Source organism: Fomitiporia mediterranea (genome assembly GCF_000271605.1).
Source record: "Fomitiporia mediterranea MF3/22 unplaced genomic scaffold FOMMEscaffold_16, whole genome shotgun sequence".
Taxonomy (NCBI): domain Eukaryota; kingdom Fungi; phylum Basidiomycota; class Agaricomycetes; order Hymenochaetales; family Hymenochaetaceae; genus Fomitiporia; species Fomitiporia mediterranea.
The window spans coordinates 922,125-940,486 of record NW_006760401.1 but is presented as its reverse complement, the minus strand read 5'-3'; the positions used below and the strand labels follow the sequence as shown (position 1 = coordinate 940,486).

The 18,362-nt window shown below is 46.7% G+C and overlaps 5 protein-coding genes and 1 non-coding gene across 6 annotated transcripts; 3 read left to right on the top strand and 3 right to left on the bottom strand.

The window, feature by feature from the left end:
* Nucleotides 1-252: 252 nt before the first annotated feature.
* Nucleotides 253-4,064, top strand: FOMMEDRAFT_129350 (glycosyltransferase family 2 protein). The gene is made up of 14 exons (XM_007271288.1): nt 253-1,243; nt 1,292-1,594; nt 1,650-1,825; nt 1,883-1,936; nt 1,996-2,268; nt 2,340-2,558; nt 2,626-2,787; nt 2,850-2,933; nt 2,991-3,004; nt 3,065-3,295; nt 3,352-3,379; nt 3,437-3,459; nt 3,512-3,603; nt 3,679-4,064. The coding sequence occupies exons 1-14, from the start codon at nt 754-756 to the stop codon at nt 3,735-3,737; spliced, it is 2,208 nt and encodes a 735-aa protein (XP_007271350.1). The 5' UTR covers nt 253-753; the 3' UTR covers nt 3,738-4,064.
* A 1,341-nt stretch (nt 4,065-5,405) lies between these two features.
* On the top strand, nt 5,406-9,159 carry FOMMEDRAFT_31885 (uncharacterized protein; the record flags this gene model as incomplete). Its single annotated transcript, XM_007271181.1, has 16 exons — nt 5,406-5,895; nt 5,938-6,246; nt 6,300-6,475; nt 6,638-6,910; nt 6,986-7,204; nt 7,269-7,397; nt 7,493-7,576; nt 7,634-7,647; nt 7,707-7,937; nt 7,994-8,021; nt 8,084-8,106; nt 8,159-8,250; nt 8,293-8,426; nt 8,653-8,690; nt 8,712-8,763; nt 8,920-9,159. 16 exons carry the CDS (start codon nt 5,406-5,408, stop codon nt 9,157-9,159), a joined length of 2,532 nt encoding a protein of 843 aa, XP_007271243.1.
* Nucleotides 9,160-9,258: 99 nt separating this feature from the next.
* Nucleotides 9,259-13,466, bottom strand: FOMMEDRAFT_129343 (AAA-domain-containing protein). The gene is made up of 20 exons (XM_007271287.1): nt 13,274-13,466; nt 13,123-13,206; nt 12,949-13,063; nt 12,314-12,890; nt 12,185-12,247; nt 12,014-12,135; nt 11,866-11,961; nt 11,651-11,802; nt 11,395-11,592; nt 11,151-11,342; nt 10,973-11,078; nt 10,818-10,914; nt 10,632-10,767; nt 10,499-10,581; nt 10,339-10,443; nt 10,193-10,286; nt 9,831-10,130; nt 9,689-9,775; nt 9,539-9,627; nt 9,259-9,476 (listed from the first exon to the last, which is right to left on the bottom strand). Exons 1-20 carry the CDS (start codon nt 13,400-13,402, stop codon nt 9,389-9,391), a joined length of 2,913 nt encoding a protein of 970 aa, XP_007271349.1. The 5' UTR covers nt 13,403-13,466; the 3' UTR covers nt 9,259-9,388.
* Nucleotides 13,467-13,919: 453 nt separating this feature from the next.
* Nucleotides 13,920-14,001, bottom strand: FOMMEDRAFT_t72. Its single transcript has one exon. It is a non-coding gene; the product is annotated as a tRNA-Pro (tRNA).
* A 59-nt stretch (nt 14,002-14,060) lies between these two features.
* On the bottom strand, nt 14,061-15,908 carry FOMMEDRAFT_23682 (uncharacterized protein). The gene is made up of 3 exons (XM_007271157.1): nt 15,514-15,908; nt 14,503-15,459; nt 14,061-14,445 (listed from the first exon to the last, which is right to left on the bottom strand). The coding sequence occupies exons 1-3, from the start codon at nt 15,650-15,652 to the stop codon at nt 14,315-14,317; spliced, it is 1,227 nt and encodes a 408-aa protein (XP_007271219.1). The 5' UTR covers nt 15,653-15,908; the 3' UTR covers nt 14,061-14,314.
* Nucleotides 15,909-17,387: 1,479 nt separating this feature from the next.
* Nucleotides 17,388-18,100, top strand: FOMMEDRAFT_161811 (uncharacterized protein; the record flags this gene model as incomplete). Its single annotated transcript, XM_007271286.1, has 3 exons — nt 17,388-17,463; nt 17,527-17,806; nt 17,863-18,100. 3 exons carry the CDS (start codon nt 17,388-17,390, stop codon nt 18,098-18,100), a joined length of 594 nt encoding a protein of 197 aa, XP_007271348.1.
* Between the last annotated feature and the right edge of the window lie 262 nt (nt 18,101-18,362).

Genomic DNA, 18,362 nt, shown 5'->3' with positions numbered 1-18,362 from the left:
GGCCCATGCTACGCGCCTTCACCGCCCATCGCAGTCCGTCACAGTGCTGCGGCACTTTAAATACAAATTTAATCCGCTGCGCACGTTACTCACTGCAAACCATGTCCTACTACCCAGAGGTCAGTACAGAAAACGTGCTGAGTTGCGGTAAATTGACGTTTTGTGAAGGCAGATGAAGCCCAGCGAGGGCAAGCTGGTCAACATTACAATTACGCTCCCTACGTAGCTGGATATCCACAAGAGCAAAGCCATCCAGCGCACTCTGCGACGCCAAACCCATACGAGAACCCTCCGTATGGACAACCGCACCAGGGTCTTCACCAGCCTCAGCTGCCTGATCCATTCGCGACGCCGAATGCGCAGGCATATCCTCAGGGATACCCCCTGAGTCCACCTCCGCCAGGGATACACAGTCCTCCTCCCCCGCCGTCGCACATCGTACACAACTCGCCACCCCCGGGAGGAGACGTATTCAATCCGTATCATTCACCACCGCATCAGAACCTCAATTACCTCCCACACGATAATTCAGCGGCCCCGCTTCGCCCGGTCTCGCACTTCTCAACCTACGATGCTCCCGAGCCTAACGCAAATGACGATTTGGGTGATATCCCGCTTTTGCGACGTGACTCCAGCTCTGGTCTTGCGCCGTTCCCGGGTGGGTTTGCTGCTTCACAAGAGGGCGAGGATGAGGAAGATACAAACATCCGATACGGACGAATTCCACAGCGTGTACCGCGCCGATATAAGACAATGAAGCGTGTCGAGCTCTTCCACGGAAACCTTGTATTCGATTCTCCGGTACCTCAGAAGCTACTGGACAGATGCAAATTCCGTACCGAACGCGAGTTCACGCACATGCGATACAGTGCTGCGACGTGTGACCCGAATGACTTTATGAATGAAGGTTTTACGCTGCGACAAGTGCTGTATGAGCCGCCACGACGCACGGAGCTGTTCATCGTCATGACGATGTATAACGAGGACGATGAATTATTCTGTCGTACAATGCATGGTGTTATGAAGAACGTCGCTCACTTGTGTACGCGCAACCGTTCTCGCACGTGGGGCTCGGAAGGGTGGAAGAAGGTCGTGGTGTGCATCGTGAGCGATGGCCGTAAGAAGATTCACCCACGTACTCTGTCAGCGATTGCCGCTCTTGGTGCGTACCAGGATGGCGTTGCGAAGAATGTGGTCAACAAGAAGCCTGTCTCTGCCCACATATATGAATATACCACGCAAAGTGAGTTAGACTTCACTACGTCAGTATTCCATCACTGACTAGTTCCAGTATCTTTGACGCCAAGCAGAAAGATTGAAGGCTCGGAAAAAGGAATTGTACCCGTACAAATTCTGTTTTGTCTGAAGGAAAACAACCAGAAGAAGATCAACTCCCATCGCTGGTTCTTCAATGCTTTCGGTCCGATCTTGCAGCCCAATGTCTGCGTGCTGCTCGATGTTGGCACTCAGCCAGGACCAACATCGATCTACCATCTTTGGAAGGCATTTGACATTAATTCTAATGTCGGCGGTGCTTGTGGCGAGATCGTTGCGTTGAAGGGCAAGTGGGGTCTAAATTTGCTCAACCCGCTTGGTTTGTCTCCCTTCGAAAATGAAGAAGTCTGTGATATTCACGTGAATTATTATAGTTGCGGCGCAGAACTTCGAGTACAAGATATCAAATATTCTCGATAAGCCTTTGGAGTCTATTTTTGGATACATCACTGTGCTGCCGGGTGCTTTCAGTGCCTACCGATACATCGCTCTCCAGAACGATGCGCAAGGAGAAGGACCATTACAGAAGTACTTCTTAGGAGAGAAGCTGGTTGGTTTCCTATTCCTTAATAAAATTCTGATTAGAAGTCTGAGTAATATTTCGCAGCACGGTGGCGACGCAGATGTCTTTACATCGAACATGTATCTTGCAGAGGACCGAGTAAGTTTTCTTCCGTCCATCAATTCTCAAATAATTCTCAGATGAGCTAATTTGTCTAGATTCTCTGCTGGGAGCTCGTCTCAAAGCGCGGCGGCTCATGGATCCTTCACTATGTCAAGTCAGCGTATGCCATTACGGACGTGCCCGACCAAGTTCCAGAACTCATCTCGCAGCGACGGCGTTGGTTGAACGGTTCCTTCTTCGCCGCGATCCACAGTACCTTCCACTTCGCGTACATTTACCGCTCGAGCCATTCGTTCGCGCGCAAGTTCTGGATTCATGTTGAACTGCTGTACCAGGTGTTCAATCTTATCTTCTCGTGGTTCGCACTCGTGAGTCTATCCACTCCCCTAGGACATCCTTCAAACCGTTGATACTCACTTCGTACATATTTCCTCCTTAGGGCAACTATTACATTGCGTTCACGATCCTCACCGACTCCATGGAAGACTCCAAGCTGAAAATCAAGGGTATTCACATCGTCAACTTAATCTTGAACTATTTTTACCTGGGCTTGCTCGTCATGTGTTTCATCCTGGCGCTCGGTAATCGGCCACAGGGATCGAAACGGGCGTATACGTTAGCCTTTGTCGGGTTTGCAATTATCACGATTTACATGACGGTATGTCCTATCAAAAGACGCTTTACATAAGGCATGATAGGGTCGCTGATCATTCATTACTTACCAGGTCGCTGCAGTCCTTTTGACATACCTCGGAATAAAAAACGTCGCAGACGACAGCGCTAATGGTATAAACTTCTCTGACCTGGCATCGAATGCGATCTTCCGGAATATCGTTATTTCCCTACTTGCAACCATAGGGCTTTATTTGATTTCTTCTTTGCTATTTGTACGCGGTTTTTTCTTTGCTTGCTTGCGCTAACGTCGACTGATTGGTTGGCTTGATGCAAGTTTGAGCCATGGCATATGATCACAAGCTTTATTCAGTACTTGTTGATGGCACCGTCATATATCGCTGTTTTGAACGTCTATGCCGTACGTTACCATGTTCTCTTCCTAGTCAGGCAACTAACCCTATCATTGCACCTCTAGTTTGCAAATGTACAGTACGTATGCGCATCATATACATCCATGCACTTTGCTAACTCGTCGAAATTATTCGCTAGCGACATCACTTGGGGAACGAAAGGTGACAACAAGGTCAGCACGGACCTCGGTGTCGTAAAGACAGACGCAAAGAGCAACGCCGTCGAAGTCGATGCACCCACTGATAAAGCAGATATTGACGCTGCTTATGAAAATGCATTGACGGTGTTGCATACGAAGCCTGCACCGGAAAAGCCGAAGCATGATGCTGAGCAGGCAAATAAGGATTATTATCAATCGTTTAGAACTAGGTGCGTTAGACCTTTTCCACAAGTACGGGCGGAGATTGATGTTATATTTGATAAAGGGTACTTTTGTTCTGGACTTTGTCAAATGTGAGTTCTATACGGTTGTGCTTACTTTGGAGCGATAAACTGATTGCGTCGGTTCAGGGCCTCCTTGCTGCCATTGTAGTGTAGGTCGCCGACAATGCTCAATTGTTCCATTATCTTAACTTTATGTTCTAGTTCCGCAACGGGTAGCGCAGCTTCCGAAGGGGCTCAAAAGACAGTAAACGGGTACATGGCGTTCATTCTCTTCTCGGTCGCAGGTCTAGCATGTACGTCTTTCTCTTCCTTATTCCGTTCACTTTGTCCACGAGCATTGAATGTTTTGCTAATTACACCGTGTATAGTCTTCCGATTCTGCGGCTCAGTAGCATACCTCCTCGTTCGTATGTTCGCTGGAGAATAAACGGGAGCCTGAGCATCCCTGTACATATATTGTTCGGAGGTCGGATGTGCTTGGTATTTATAAGGATAAGGATCATCTACTTGTCTGACTCTTTCCCCTGTCATTTTATTCCATCTATTCTTCTTTTCTGCTGACTTTCGCCTGTTGTCTTTTCGTTTATGTATGACGGACGAGCACGTGGTTCTGGTTTTCGCATTCTCTTTTTAACGTATACCACCTTTGAACGCCTACAAGATAACAAACTCCCTATTACATCTTTCCTTGATTTGGTTTGAGGCTTGACGCGTGTTCAATGTAAAAAATAAAGGGATACAATACATATAAAACGTACTTATTATTCACTATTACCAACCAGTCTGGATAGTGTTAGAGGGCAACTGGGCAGTTATTTGTTCGGACGTTAACCGTGCCGCCAAATTGCATTGCCGCTGCTAACTTGATGTTCTGCTTATGTGAGTATAAACAATGACGTATAATTGTAAAAAATTACCTTATTGGTATTTCGTAGTATATTACAAATATGTTTACATACTAAAGCTTTTTGCTGCAGACGTTAACGTCGCCTGCCAACTGCTTTTCAATTACTCTTGTAAATATCCGGAGGGAAATCTCCTCGGAAGTTCCTGCTTTAAACCTAAATCTTGAGCTAGCATCGGTACAATACGTATTACACAGTGTTGGAGTTAAAGCACTACGAGCTTTCTAACTACTGTAAAAAGTTTGTGATGCTGCAAACGTAATTCTTAACACGGCCAAAATACAAGCAACATGCAATGAAAGTAAGTTATTGCAAGCACAGCAAGTTGTATCACACATACTTAATACTACCTTCCTTTTCTCTATCTTTTCTAAGACAACCGACATCATGAGTGGACACATTCAATGTAACCGTCAGGATAGGAAAGGGTGGAGGCAAAGCACCAGCACAAGATCTGAAATGGGGCAATATCAGAAAGAAAAAGGATTTCGATAAAAGACTGATTCCAATGCGGAGCCTGCTGATCTAGAAGAATACGCAAAGCGGCAAAGATTGCCGTCTCCTGGTGTAGCACCCAATGTCAAACGAACAGAAGACGCGAAGAAAGAAAGAAGATTAAGCTGCTTAACTTTCTTTAAGCAACTGATGACGGTTTCAATTCAGGAAGCCTTGGGCTACATCGAAGGCTATGATGTTATGCAGTGAGTAAAACAATTCATTGTACGTAGCAACTAGGTTAATAAATGTGGTGGTAGCTTGTGCATATGCAGTAATACAGGAAGTCAATTCGCCAGGAAAGCCAATTATTTAAATGCTTTCCGATATTTGTCCTGTTGATGCTGGGCAGCTCACATAATTCAGTCAGTCACATAAGGCTTGCCCGTGTACCCAATCCGATTCCGGTGGAACAGGCATCTTGTCACTTCGACCAGACACCCCAATTACCTCCCGCATGACGCTTCGGCGGCCCCTTCGTCCGACCTTGCACTTCTCAACGCATGGTGCTCCTGAGCCCGACACGAATGACGATTTGGGTGATATCCCGCCTTTGCGACGTGGCTCAAGCTCCGATCTTTCATCGTTCCCAGGTGGATTTCCTTCTTTCCAAGAGGGCGGAGAAGACGAGAAGAAAGATATAAAACATCCGTCACGGACGAATTCCGCAGTGGGTGCCACGCCGATATAAGACAATGAAACGTGTCGAGCTCTTCCACGGGAACCTCGTATTCGAGTCTCCGGTACCTCAAAGGTTACTAGACAGATGCAAATTCCGTACCGAACGCGAATTCACGCACATGCGATACAGTGCTGCGACGTGCGATCCGAATGACTTCATGAATGAAGGATTTACGCTTCGACAGGCACTGTATGAGCCTCCACGACACACAGAGTTATTCATTGTTATAACGATGTATAACGAGGACGATGAATTATTCTGTCGTACAATGCATGGTGTTATGGAGAACATTGCGCACCTATGCACACGCAATCGTTCGCGCACCTGGGGTGCGGAAGGATGGAAGAAGGTCGTGGTGTGCATCGTAAGCGATGGGCGTAAAAAGATTCATCCACGTACATTGTCAGCCATTGCTGCTCTTGGTGCATACCAGGATGGTGTTGCGAAGAATTTGGTGAACAGCAAACCTGTTGTTGCCCACATATATGAATACACCACGCAAAGTGAGTTAGGCTCCACTGCGTTACTGTTCCATCACTGACTAGTTCCAGTATCTTTGACGCCGAGCAGAAAGATTGAAGGCCCGGAAAAAGGAATTGTACCCGTACAAATTCTGTTTTGTCTGAAGGAAAACAACCAGAAGAAGATCAACTCCCATCGCTGGTTCTTCAATGCTTTCGGGCCTATCCTTCAGCCCAACGTCTGTGCGCTTCTCGATGTCGGCACTCAGCCAGGACCAATATCGATCTACCATCTTTGGAAAGTATTTAATAGTAATTCTAACGTCGGTGGTGCTTGTGGCGAAATTATCGCGTTGAAGGGCAAGTGGGGTCTGAACTTGTTCAACCCGCTTGGTATGTCCCTATCAAATGAAGAGTCCTTTAGTAATTAATTTGAATGTCTACAGTTGCGGCGCAGAACTTCGAATACAAGATGTCGAATATCCTGGACAAGCCTTTGGAGTCTATGTTTGGATACATCACTGTACTACCGGGTGCCTTCAGTGCCTACCGATACATCGCTCTCCAAAATGATGCTCAAGGAGAGGGGCCACTAAAGAAGTACTTCTTAGGAGAGAAGCTGGTTCGTCTCCTGATTGCTTTCGAGAACACGAAAAGGCGGTAGACTGATATTTCTGCAGCACAGTGGCGACGCAGATGTCTTTACGTCTAACATGTATCTTGCAGAGGACCGAGTGGGGTTTTTATCCGTTTATCTTTTACCAAATTAGTTAACCTGTCATAGGTTCTCTCCTGGGAGGTCGTCTCAAAGTCCGGCGGGACATGGATTCTACACTATGTCAAGTCAGCGTATGCCATTACAGACGTGCCGGACCAAGTTCCGGAACTCATCTCACAGCGACGGCGTTGGTTGAATGGCGCATTTTTCGCCACAATTCACAGTATCTTCCACTTCGCGAACATTTATCATTCGAGCCATTCGCTCGCGCGCAAATTCTGGATCCATGTTGAGCTACTATACCAGGTGTTCAACCTTATTTTCTCGTGGTTCGCACTTGTAAGTCTATTTGCTTGTCTAGAAAGACTCCTTTCTAATTGCCCGATGTCTACACCGTGGATGTTTCTTCCTCAGGGGAATTATTATGTTACATTCATGATTTTAACTGACTTGATGGAAGACTCCGAGCTCAAATTCAAGGGTATCCATGTCGTTAACACAATCTTGAACTATTTCTACCTCGGCTTGCTCGTGATGTGCTTCATTCTGGCTCTCGGTAACCGACCACAAGGATCAAAGCGGGCGTACACATCAGCTTTCATCGGGTTTGCGATAATCACTATTTACATGACTGTACGTGTGTTATAAAAATTCCTTTCACGGGACATAATACAACCGATTATTCATATTTTATCAGGCTGCTGCAGTCCTTTTGACATACCTCGGCATAAGGAACGTCGCAGATAACAGCGCTAATGGCATTAACTTCTCTGACCTGGCGTCGGATTCGATCTTCCGGAATATCGTTATTTCCCTACTTGCGACCGTAGGTCTTTATTTGATTTCTTCTTTGCTCTTCGTATGTGTATTTTACTTTGCTTGCTTTGCGATAACTTCGACTGATTGATTACGTGATAATAGTTTGAGCCATGGCATATGTTTACGAGCTTTATTCAGTACTTGTTGTTGGCACCGTCGTACGTCGCTGTTCTGAACGTCTATGCTGTACGTCACCGAACTGTTTTCCCGATCACGAAATTGACCACATCGTTACACCTCTAGTTTGCAAATGTACAGTAAGTTTGCGAATGTACTCATCCATGCGCTTTGTTGACTCGACAAGACCACTCACTAGCGACGTTACATGGGGAACAAAAGGCGACAACAGAACCAGCACGGATCTCGGAGTCGTCAAGACAGATGAAAAGAACAACGCCGTCGAAGTCGATACCCCAACAGATAAAGCAGACGTCGACGCTGCTTATGAAAATGCGTTGGCGGTGTTTCGTACAAAGCCGGTAGTGGAGAAGCCAAAACATGATCCTGGGCAGGCAAACACGGATTATTATCAGTCGTTCAGGACTAGGTATGTTGCGGTTTCTCTACATCTATGGGTGGAGGTTGATGCTGTATGCGATAAAGGGTGCTTCTGTCCTGGACCCTGTCGAATGTGAGCTCTATATGATTGCGTTTACTTTCGATTGATAGTCTGATTAATTTACGTCGTTACAGGGCCTCCTTGCTGCCATCGTGGGGTAAATTACCAACGTCGCTCAATTGTTCCGCCATCTCAACCTTACGCTTTAGTTCCGCAACGGGTAATGCAACCTCCGAAGGCGCACAGGAGACCGTCAACGCTTACATGGCCTTTATTCTCTTCTCAGTCGCAGGTTTAGCATGTAGGTCTTACTATTCACCTTACTGTACTCCCTGTCTGCTAGTATTGAATGTTTCGCTAATCGCATTACGTAGTCTTCCGATTCTGCGGCTCAGTCGTATACCTCCTCGATCGCATGTTTGCAGGAGAGTAAACAGACAGACGCATGTACATTCCTGTGTATACTTTATCTGTTTTGTAAGTCGGATGTTCACGGGTATTTCTACGGATTATCTGTCTGTTTGATTCTTTTCCCTTCTACTTTGCTCCGTCTATTCTTCTTTCCCCGCTGACTTCTGCCCATTGTCTTTTTGGTCCCATACGACTGATGGGCAGGTGGTGCATTCTCACTTTCGTATGGCACGTTTGAACACTTCAAAATAACTCACTTTATATTGCAATTTTACTTGATTTGGACTTGAAGCTTCGCGATGTTCAATGTAAAGCGTACGATATACACGCGTACGTATTTATTACATACAGTTACCAAGCAAGCCTAGCCGTCGGTGGCCACCATCACAAAGCACTGTGCAAAGTTAAGATTGATCCTTTACGTAGACTTGCTTCCTCGATCAAGTAGTTTCGTGACCATCTCGAGGTGGTAACAACGCAAAGAAAGCATGATATAAGGCGAATGCAAGCACAACCGTCTGTGCCATACATCATTTACCTTGCTTCATTACCTTGCTAGCAAACAAACGCCACAATGAGTGAAAGCCCGATCCACAATAGTGTCGAAGAAGTAAAACAAGGCAAAACGCCAGGGGAGGACCCGAATCAAGGTGGAGGATCGCGAAACGCATCTGATTCTCCTGACATGGATGCCGCCGAACTAAAAAAGTACGAAGAGTATGTAAAACGTCAGACAGTGAGATCTGAGAGTCCAGGACCAGATGACAAACGCATTGAAGAAGACAGGAAAAGGAAGTAAAGCCAAAACAACTAAGATACAATAAGCAGGTCGGATTTCACGCCTTGGTGACATCTCAATGCATACAGGAGATAAACAATACCTTCTATGTAGTTGCCTAGATTAACGAATGTGATACTTTGTGTTTGCAGTAATACAGGAAGTCCATTCGCCGAGAAATCCAATTATAAGATTGCTTCCCGTTAATCTTCCCTTTATCGTTGCGGGGTAGAGCATGCAATTTAGTCAGTCACATAAGGCTTGCCCGTGTGCCAACAGAACCCGACTCTGGCGGAACAGGCATTTCTCCGCTTCGATCGGACACGAAAGCGCTATATCTAAACACGCAAATCAGAAACACAAGTTACGAGTGAGAAGAGCATAAAACCAGAAAGCTCACATGAGTTGTAGACGAACTCGCTCTTCTAGAGGAACAGATGGCCGTGTCGAGGTTAATGATCGGCGAATATGCTCCTCCGTTATTTCATGCTGGTGTTCATACCGTAATAAATACGACGACGAAAATCAATGATTTAGTATTAATACTCACAACTTGCTTTGCAGCAGCAATTGCCTGAGGCCGCTCAGCTTCCTTCCCGCTTCTCTTGGCGCCACGGTTTGCAAGTATCCTTTGCAGCTGAGATGCCGCTCCGTAAGTCCACCTTTGCGTGGATGCGAAAACAGGAAGTTACCTTCTTCTGGAGCGCGGCTTCCTCAGCCTTTGACCGATGTGCATCTTCCTCACGTCCTCCAAGGATAACGTACTCTATCCGCTGCTCTTCTTCACCTGTATCTCCTGTGTCCTTTGCTTTCCCTTTCCCTTTCCCCTCTGAAGATTGCTTTTCTGCTAAAGTAGAGTGGACGACATCGAGATGCGCGTTATAAATTACAGCCTGCAAGTCAGCTCCAGAGAAGCCTTCGGTTGCTAGAGCTATAGCATCCCAGTCAACGAATGGTGAGACGGTGACTTTCTTGCTGATGACTTCGAGGATCTATTACGCCAAAGTTAGCAATATTGCATTACCAAGTTCCCAATGAATTGAAGACAGCCTACCTCTTTTCGCTCGTCGAAATCCGGCATATCACAAAGTAATGATTTGTCTAGTCGACCTGGCCGAAGTAATGCTGAGTCAATAAGGTCGGGTCGGCTAGCAATATCTTTATTAGTTCGAGTAGTTTAAGGTTGAAGAATAAGGGTACCTTGTCGCAGCGAGAACATAAACACCATCAAGTCCCTCCGCACCATCCATCTGCGTTAACATCTGATTAACCACACGATCCGTAACTCCCGTACTATCGTGACCTCTGGAAACTCATCATTAAGCTACTCCACGCGAAGGTGTGAATCACAAGCCAATACCTTTTAGGCGCAATCGAATCAAACTCGTCAAAAAAGAGTACACAAGGTTTTGCGGCACTGGCTCTTTCGAACAAGTCTCGTACCTATCGCTAATATTTACTAAGCGTACAGACCAAGAAAGGTGAAATCTTACCGATTTCTCGCTAGCTCCAATGTACTTATTTAGTAGCTCAGGTCCCTTCACACTTATGAAGTTGAGACCGCATTCCCTGGCTACAGCAGATGCAAGTAACGTTTTTCCGCATCCAGGATAACCGTACAGCAAAATCCTAACTAAACATATGAGAAACAGTCTCAAATATCTGCTTGGACCACATACCCAGAACGCAAACGGAGAGGGCACTTTGCGAAGATGGCAGCATATTTAGTCGGCCATTCCAGCGTTTCCCGCAAGATTTGCTTTGTCTTCCGAAGACCTATACAAAGAGACATTCGTGATTCAAAGATCATTGTTTGCACGTAAGAGATACATACCTCCGATATCCGACCACGTCACATCAGACTTCTGTAGCTTCAAGTCTCGTAATGACAAGGGTACGAAGTCGACCTGTGCCTTCTCGAAGTCCACCGGAAGAATTTCCTTAGTCAAGTCAAGTCAAAGTCAACAAAAAATCATCAACAACAAAAATGACTCCTTGAAGGAAAGAGGTACCTTGGTCTCTAAGCTTGCCTTGTTCGACCGGATAGCTGCCTCATGCACCGCTCTCGAAACGAGATCATTCAAGTCAGTTGGGAGGTAACCTTCCGTCTGTGTCGCCAATGCTGTGAAGTTTATCGGGTTCTCGGCACTCTGCGTTAATTCAGGTGCCACTTCCGTTCGTCGCCTGACGCTTTGCGAAAGGATCTAATAGTCACATTTAGACAGTCGATCTGGTAAAGCAAGTTTAGATGCATACATCCCGCCTCGCATCTTTATTAGGTGGCATCAACTTAAACGTCGACTTGAATATATGCGATCGCATAACTCGCGGATGTAGAGCTGTGTCAGACTCTGCCGTCGCAACGATAGAGACACCTCGAGTATCCGTCCTCCTGTGAGTGAAATGTAGTAAAAATAATTCCGTTAGCTGCCTCGAGCGGTAGCTGTCCGCGTGCTATAGTGAGTTGCATAAGAGTCAGCTGTAGTTATGACATGAGACGGAGGAGGCGTACTTCGAGCTCCGCGCTGAGTAGTTTATCCATATTATCAATTACCAAAGTAGTCGGTCTTTGCCAAGCTGCTTTCTCGTATAGATATCTGAAGTACGCTTTTAGTCGAGGGACTCGCTCGTCTGCAAGCTTGGCGAAGTCCACGTAGATAACATCTGCAAGGTTAAATGCCAAATTTCTAGATTAACGTGTTCTAAAGGATTGAATGAACTACGAACGCGCGAGAAGGAACGACGATTCTACCATCTTAGCCACCGCTTTTGCGACACTCGTCTTCCCAGAACCCGGTCTTCCCGTAATAAGAATTCCCTGCACTACGACGACATTGACCACATATACAACATAGGATACAAATGGTGAACATACCACTTGGAATAGAAATATCAAAAATATTGTGTGAAGCATGAATATTCTGAAGCGCATTAGAACACTTTTCCAAGAAATCATCTATTCCGGCTAGATCATGATGCCGCTTCGCGTCTATCCATCTGCGATCATTGATTAGAAACAGAGTGTTGCCTGCTGCGAAACACTCACTTTAAGGACGAGACATCCTCCGTCACACGTAGCGTCTTCGACTTCGGTGTAGAAGCGAGGATACTGTCCTTGCAGACGCAAATGCCTATTTTAATATTTTATAGCAAAGTATGACGAGATTTCACTGACCAACAGTTCCAATCTTTCACTCCGTCATAACCCAAGAAAAGAACATGGCCATCTGGTATTTCCCGCGACCAACATAGTGTAACCGTCTCCCTCTCGTTTGTCGATATCGATGGCGCCTCAGAGCCCGGTTTCGCCGAGCCATTCGCCTGCGCTCCCTCTGGTGCATGAATCACCTTCGATCCTTGTTGCGCGGCGGGAACCGGCGCAGTAGGCTCACTTGCAAGAGGATCTGCAGATGCTTTGAGTCGATACACATTTATCGGACCAAACCCTTCTGATTCAGAAAGCGGTAACTTTGTTGAGATCAGCTCCCAATAGGTCGCTATCGATACAAGCGCAACTGGTTCAGAAGGAACCGATCCAGATGGAGAGAAGAACGAGGAAGGGAGAGCACGGAGCCTGAGTGACTTCAGGATCTTCGGTTCAGAGCTACGTTTCCCGTCGGTATCTGATTTAGATATTGAGGTGCTTTGCTTTGCTTCCGCTCCATTAACCCGTCTTTTAGGTGCAATGGAAACTTCCGTATCGGTGCCAAGCAGGACAGCTTCATGCTTTCCGGGTGCGGGATCAAACGAAACTGAAGGAGAGGCAAAATAATTGAGAGGTCGTGCCGAAAAAGTTAAGAAGCAGCATACCAACTCGTAACCTCGCTCTTGTTCGTCCGAATATCCAAACATCAACCTCCTGTCCAACACTCGCAGCCCGAACCTGCGAAAGCAGGTTCTGCTCCACATACGCAGCATGGAGTTCCTATACAAACGTTCCCAATCAGCAATTGCCATTGAGCCCGGCATAGGGAAACTACAGACTATTATCTCCCAGTCATCCGCAGAATACGGCTCTGTGGTGACGGACTTGGCAATCGGTAGGTCATGCAACAAGCCGATCTCAACCTGCAAATAAAATAAGAACCATTAAGATGAATTTACCTCGAAATAGTTCACCGGCTCGAATACGTACAATATCACCCAAACTCAATCCAAGCCCGCTTGCAAACTGCGGATCAATCTCAATCGTCTCAAGCCCTTCGGATTCAGATCCTCCAGCAGAACTGCCCTTAAACCTCGCTAGAGAAGAAGCCGAAGCCATACCCGTCCACCCAACGTAAACTCCCTTCTTTTCTCCTTTCGCGCCTGCGTTCGCACGAGCAACTCTCCCGTTACTCAAAGCAGAGCCATAACTTGAGACAAGGAGTAAATGTACAGCGAGGTTTTGCGGCCTCTACTCATTGCAGTGATAATTTATCACATGTCAACTCATAATGTAACTTGTAGAAGTGATTCCTGTAACGCACAACATGATGCTCAACAAGCGGGCCATAAACCGATATAGGAAGGTTAACGAGTGAAGAACGAAGCGAGACGAACTCAATCCGTGCACGTCGAGGCATCAAAGCAGTGAGGAAATAAGTGAGGAGAGGAGCTGCGACGCGTCGCGGAGTTAGCGCGCGCTTGACACCCAATTTGGTAATCCTTCAGTCCAGTCTTCAATCAACACACTCTACAACACGTCTAAAACATTTTTCTTTGCATCTACTGCGTTTTCTGCACACTCTAGAGCAACTCTGAACAATGTAAATACAAAAGGACAAAAAGAAAAACACTCAGGGCGCTGCGGGGAATTGAACCCCGGACCTCTCGCAAGTGACTGTACCCGAAGCGAGAATCATACGACTAGACCACAGCGCCATCATATAAAGAGGTATATATAGAAATCTCCTATCTCATGACGCAACCCACTCACACTGTTAATGCAATCAAGCAGAATGTACACTGTAAAGTTACAAAGAAAGGCACTATGGATAGAATTAATATGTTTGATAGTAATTCATCTACAGAGATAAGTCAAGGAACAGTAGATAGGTACAAATTCACATAAATATTGTGACTAAGCAAGCAGGATTAAGCAATGTATGGGGCATCATTAATAATTATCGTCGTATCAGAATAGCTAGATAGCATGCGAAAGAAAGCAAGAAAAAAACGATAGATGGTACCGTAACTATAAAGGGTATACTTCAAGGTCTAACCCGGTATATCTCGAAACAAGCGGAAAGAAGACTCTTCGCGTCGGGCTGATGATAGGAGGGATGATCATACCTCCTGCAAGGCCTTTCTTATGCCACGCGTCGACTGTAACGCGTATGTATCAATATCCGAGCAAGTTATTGGAGGAAGGAACACGCTCACCTAAAGGCTGCCCAAGTACTCCAATAACGAAATACACCCACACCCTCCCAAACCATCCACCAACCCGTCTCCCAGTACCGACTCTCCAAACCCTCTCAAGAATAACAAGCACACCCTGCAACACAAAGAACAAAACCACCCTCCCATCCATCCCACGCCCCATAGCCGTACTCGACAACTCATGATACACACCCGAAGCCGCAAACGTTCCCAGCACCATCCCTATTTTCCCCAAAGTGCCGTCGCCAAGAAGGAAATGCACCGGCCGCCCACCAAACGTAAGGAACGTCTGCCTTAGAAGCTGATGCCACCGTTTCGCCCAAAACGAATGAAGCGAATCAGACGACCAGGGTCTATCCATGATAGGAGGCCAACTCGTCGGGTCATGGCATAATACCCCAACGCCAATCAACGTACACAAATCATAAACCATTTGGAAACCCGCAAGTAAAGCGAATCCGCTCCCGAAATGAATGGCAGTGCTCAGTCCGTATCGTTCAAGAGGAGGCAGGTGATCCAGGAAGATAGACCCGCCTGTGGGGAGACCGACACCAGGAACGAGCTTGATCAACGATTCCAGCAAGTCTAGCGCAAGAAAACTGTACAAGAACGACGAGAGGGTCGTAAGCAAGAACGGTCCACGACTGAGCGGCCTCTCTTCCTTTGGTATATACACTCCTTTCCCCCAGTCCCATCCTACACCGCGCGCAGCACATACAAGTTCAAGTCCGTCTTGTAACCAAAGCGGTAGGATACTCGAGAGAGGTCTGTTGCGTCCTCGTGTTGGTGGTATGTATCCGTTTGAAATACGACGTGTTGGGTCTTTGGGGTCATAATCCTTCTTGCTGATTGCGGGCGTCTGTACATCTCCCGGACGTTTCTCGCCGACTTTATAATGTCCATTGGGGACGAGTGCATAGTCCAGTGCCTTTCCAAGCACCATTAACCCAACCAAGGCTGCGTAGCATATTTCGATTAGCCTTTACCAAGCAGAAAATCTCGCCAGCTCACCTTCACCCCAATTATACACATTCCTCCCTCTCCCAACCCATACATACCCAAAACACGAATGTAACGTCACAGCAACAGTCGACGGAAGCATAAGCACGCGAATCAAATGCGTATCAGGTCTCCTCGCGAGGTACGCCATGAACAACAACGGAAGAAAAAACAAAAGCGTATTGGGAAATGTAGTCCATGTTATTTGTATCCTATCCTCAAGTGCTGGGACGAGTAGACGAAAGAAACGGGTCACGCCGAGTGATAACCTAAGTACACAAGTCGCGAGCGAAGACAGAGAAACGTGCGTCAGTCAGGAGTCAAAACAGAACCTTGATTTTCTCAAGACGATATCCGATGTCCGAAAGAACGCACTCATCTAGAGGTAACGTATTGGACGCCATCCCGTCCCACTTGTGCAAACAGTCAAAGAACGAATGGTGGTAGGACGGACCCACACACGACCTCGGTCGGCCGCTTATAAGTTTGCTGCTGGAGCATGACGTGCCGCAGCCTGATTGCCCGTGCTGACTCAATTCATCGGACAAGACAAACTTGCGGCAGTGTCGGGGGTAACAAACACCAATATGGAATTACACTAGGAATAAGCTTACACTAACAACATAACGTTCGTTGAAGCTACAAAATCGTACGTCACTAGAAAGGAGCATGAAGAAAGTGAATGCCCTTGAAAGGAAAACAGTGATGGCAGTCCGCGTAGGAAAGTCCGAGAAAGACGAAAATAGAAAAGCGTATGTAGAATTCAAGTCCATGGCATTATACTGAAGACGGTACGATTCATGTCAGAGTCCATGGATGACAACAACGAATAAATCAAGGCAATTGTCCGATCACGGAGTGTCCACTGCAATAATTGTCTGTAGTGTACGAGGTAAAGTTCAAGAGCTCGTGGCGTTATAGACGATCGAATTAGCCGCAAGGCTCATATTATGTCCAATCGTAGGCTAGAAAAAGCAATCCACTCAACAAAAGGTTTCTGAAATCTGCATGCACATATACGCACGTTGCATTCGTTCCATTCCTCTATGACGGCAAGGTACATCGGTACATCGCTAGCAGCAAGGCCCGTGCTGAACCCACCATAAGGTTTCGAAAAGTCAGGCATCGTCAACTGCGATGGGGGTGGGTTCGGGGGATTGGTGTTAGCTAGTCAAAGTTCGTTTACGTATCAATAAAAACTCGTATTATTATAGAATTTGAGAATGATTACGCACTGACTGTCGAGTACGCGAATCTTCCAAAATACCATCCTGTAGCCGTGCCACCGTTCACCATATCGAGTACGGATGACGGAGGACTCGTAAGGAGCCAAACAGAAAAGTTAAAAGAAGAGAGACAGTAGTCTCCACGCTGGTTATAGACGAAGTCGAATGCTTGGCCAGGCGCGATCTTGGTTCCGTTTTCCGGTTTGGATATAGTGCCTTGTGGCCAGTATCGCTCTTCAAGATCGCTTCGAACGTCAAGAGAAACATGTTCGAAAGAGGGCGTCGGTGACGAGAAGACGGGTGGCAAGAGGAGCGAGGAGAGCGCGAGGACAGATGACAGAGAGAATATCATCTTAGTAGTCGTCGAGGGTATGTTTTTTTTCGCTGTGGGTATTGGGCGTTGACTTTGAGTTTGACATGCAAGCCCTCATGCAGCCCGAGTTTTATAGCAATCTAATAAATAAATTGTCGGCCGCGTAACGCGCGGGTCCGGATCCGACAAACAAATATACTCATAGCCTTGCCCTGGTCTAACATGAACAGCAATATCCGGTTCTGATTTCCCCTCATGGATATAGACATGCCCTGCATCGTCGGATCTCATTCCCCGACAGCGGACAGGTTCGCGCATTCAAATGCCGGATTAGAATGAGATGCGCCATGTGTAAGAACGCCTGTGTGAGAGAGCTTTTGAGCAGGACGGCTTCAGTCAGCCTTCGAGGCGTCGGCACCTCAGGTCGGTCCCGCAACTTCCCGAGAGACAAACATGCACTAATACTCCGTCAATAACCGCTGACAGGCATAGAATTTGTGTACGTTTTGTCATTTCCTCCATTGGTACAAGCACGATTTACCGCTGGGAAGGCTGGCATTCGAAATCCGGGAAACAAATCGCTGCCTGTTGTACTTACGGCAGACAATTCGCCGGTCAATACAGACCGCAAATCATCGGAACTTTCGAAGCACACCACGCAATTAGTTCCACAAGTCAACGCAACTCAGTCATCATATGCATCTCATGCCGATGGGAACAAACAAAACAAAAGCAACTACAGCCGACATATGAACGGTACGGCGCGGTACGGCGCGAAGTGGTCCATTCCTTGCGGACTTTCCCTTCTTGATACTCACGTAGACCACCGAAGCACAGCATCAATCCACCGAATCTCAATGCCAAGAAGTATGTCACATACGGCACCGACTCCGAAAGAACACACAACCCTCATACGAAGACCTCTGGTGGAGTGGCTTACCTTCTATATTCTAGATCGTCGGTGCTGCTCGCCGTTGCGTGCGATAAATCTGTCCGGCGATGCATGCAGATCTATCATCTAGGTAAGCCTCGTGCAATTCGAGACGTGCTTCAGGCATAGCATCCCTGCCGCTGATCATCCAAACAACAAAACTCGTGCCTCGAATACAAACGTCATTCACTCGACCAAACGTGGTTTCCATGCAACGGGTCAAGGTAGTCCTGCCATACGTCCAATCAAACATCAGGTACAATTGAGTTCGTCCACCTGCTGTATAAGAGATTAAACTGACCGTCGAAGCATAATAGACATGATTATTGGAGAAACTTATGTCAACTATCAATATAAGCTCTCGGATCTAAGAGAAGCATTCAGTGAATCG

Excerpts from the sequence above, each read along its gene's own strand:
- FOMMEDRAFT_129350 (XM_007271288.1), top strand. The coding sequence starts at position 754 with ATGAAGCGTGTCGAGCTCTTCCACGGAAACCTTGTATTCGATTCTCCG. Across the intron at positions 1,937-1,995 it reads TGTATCTTGCAGAGGACCGA|ATTCTCTGCTGGGAGCTCGT; the intron begins GTAAGTTTTCTT and ends TAATTTGTCTAG. Across the intron at positions 3,296-3,351 it reads TATCAATCGTTTAGAACTAG|GGTACTTTTGTTCTGGACTT; the intron begins GTGCGTTAGACC and ends TATTTGATAAAG.
- FOMMEDRAFT_129343 (XM_007271287.1), bottom strand. The coding sequence starts at position 13,402 with ATGGCTTCGGCTTCTTCTCTAGCGAGGTTTAAGGGCAGTTCTGCTGGA. Across the intron at positions 11,079-11,150 it reads AGGCAAGCTTAGAGACCAAG|GAAATTCTTCCGGTGGACTT; the intron begins GTACCTCTTTCC and ends GACTTGACTAAG. Across the intron at positions 10,131-10,192 it reads ATTTCGACGAGCGAAAAGAG|ATCCTCGAAGTCATCAGCAA; the intron begins GTAGGCTGTCTT and ends TTGGCGTAATAG.
- FOMMEDRAFT_23682 (XM_007271157.1), bottom strand. The coding sequence starts at position 15,652 with ATGGCGTACCTCGCGAGGAGACCTGATACGCATTTGATTCGCGTGCTT. Across the intron at positions 15,460-15,513 it reads TGTGTATAATTGGGGTGAAG|CCTTGGTTGGGTTAATGGTG; the intron begins GTGAGCTGGCGA and ends TATGCTACGCAG. Across the intron at positions 14,446-14,502 it reads AGTACTTGGGCAGCCTTTAG|TCGACGCGTGGCATAAGAAA; the intron begins GTGAGCGTGTTC and ends TACGCGTTACAG.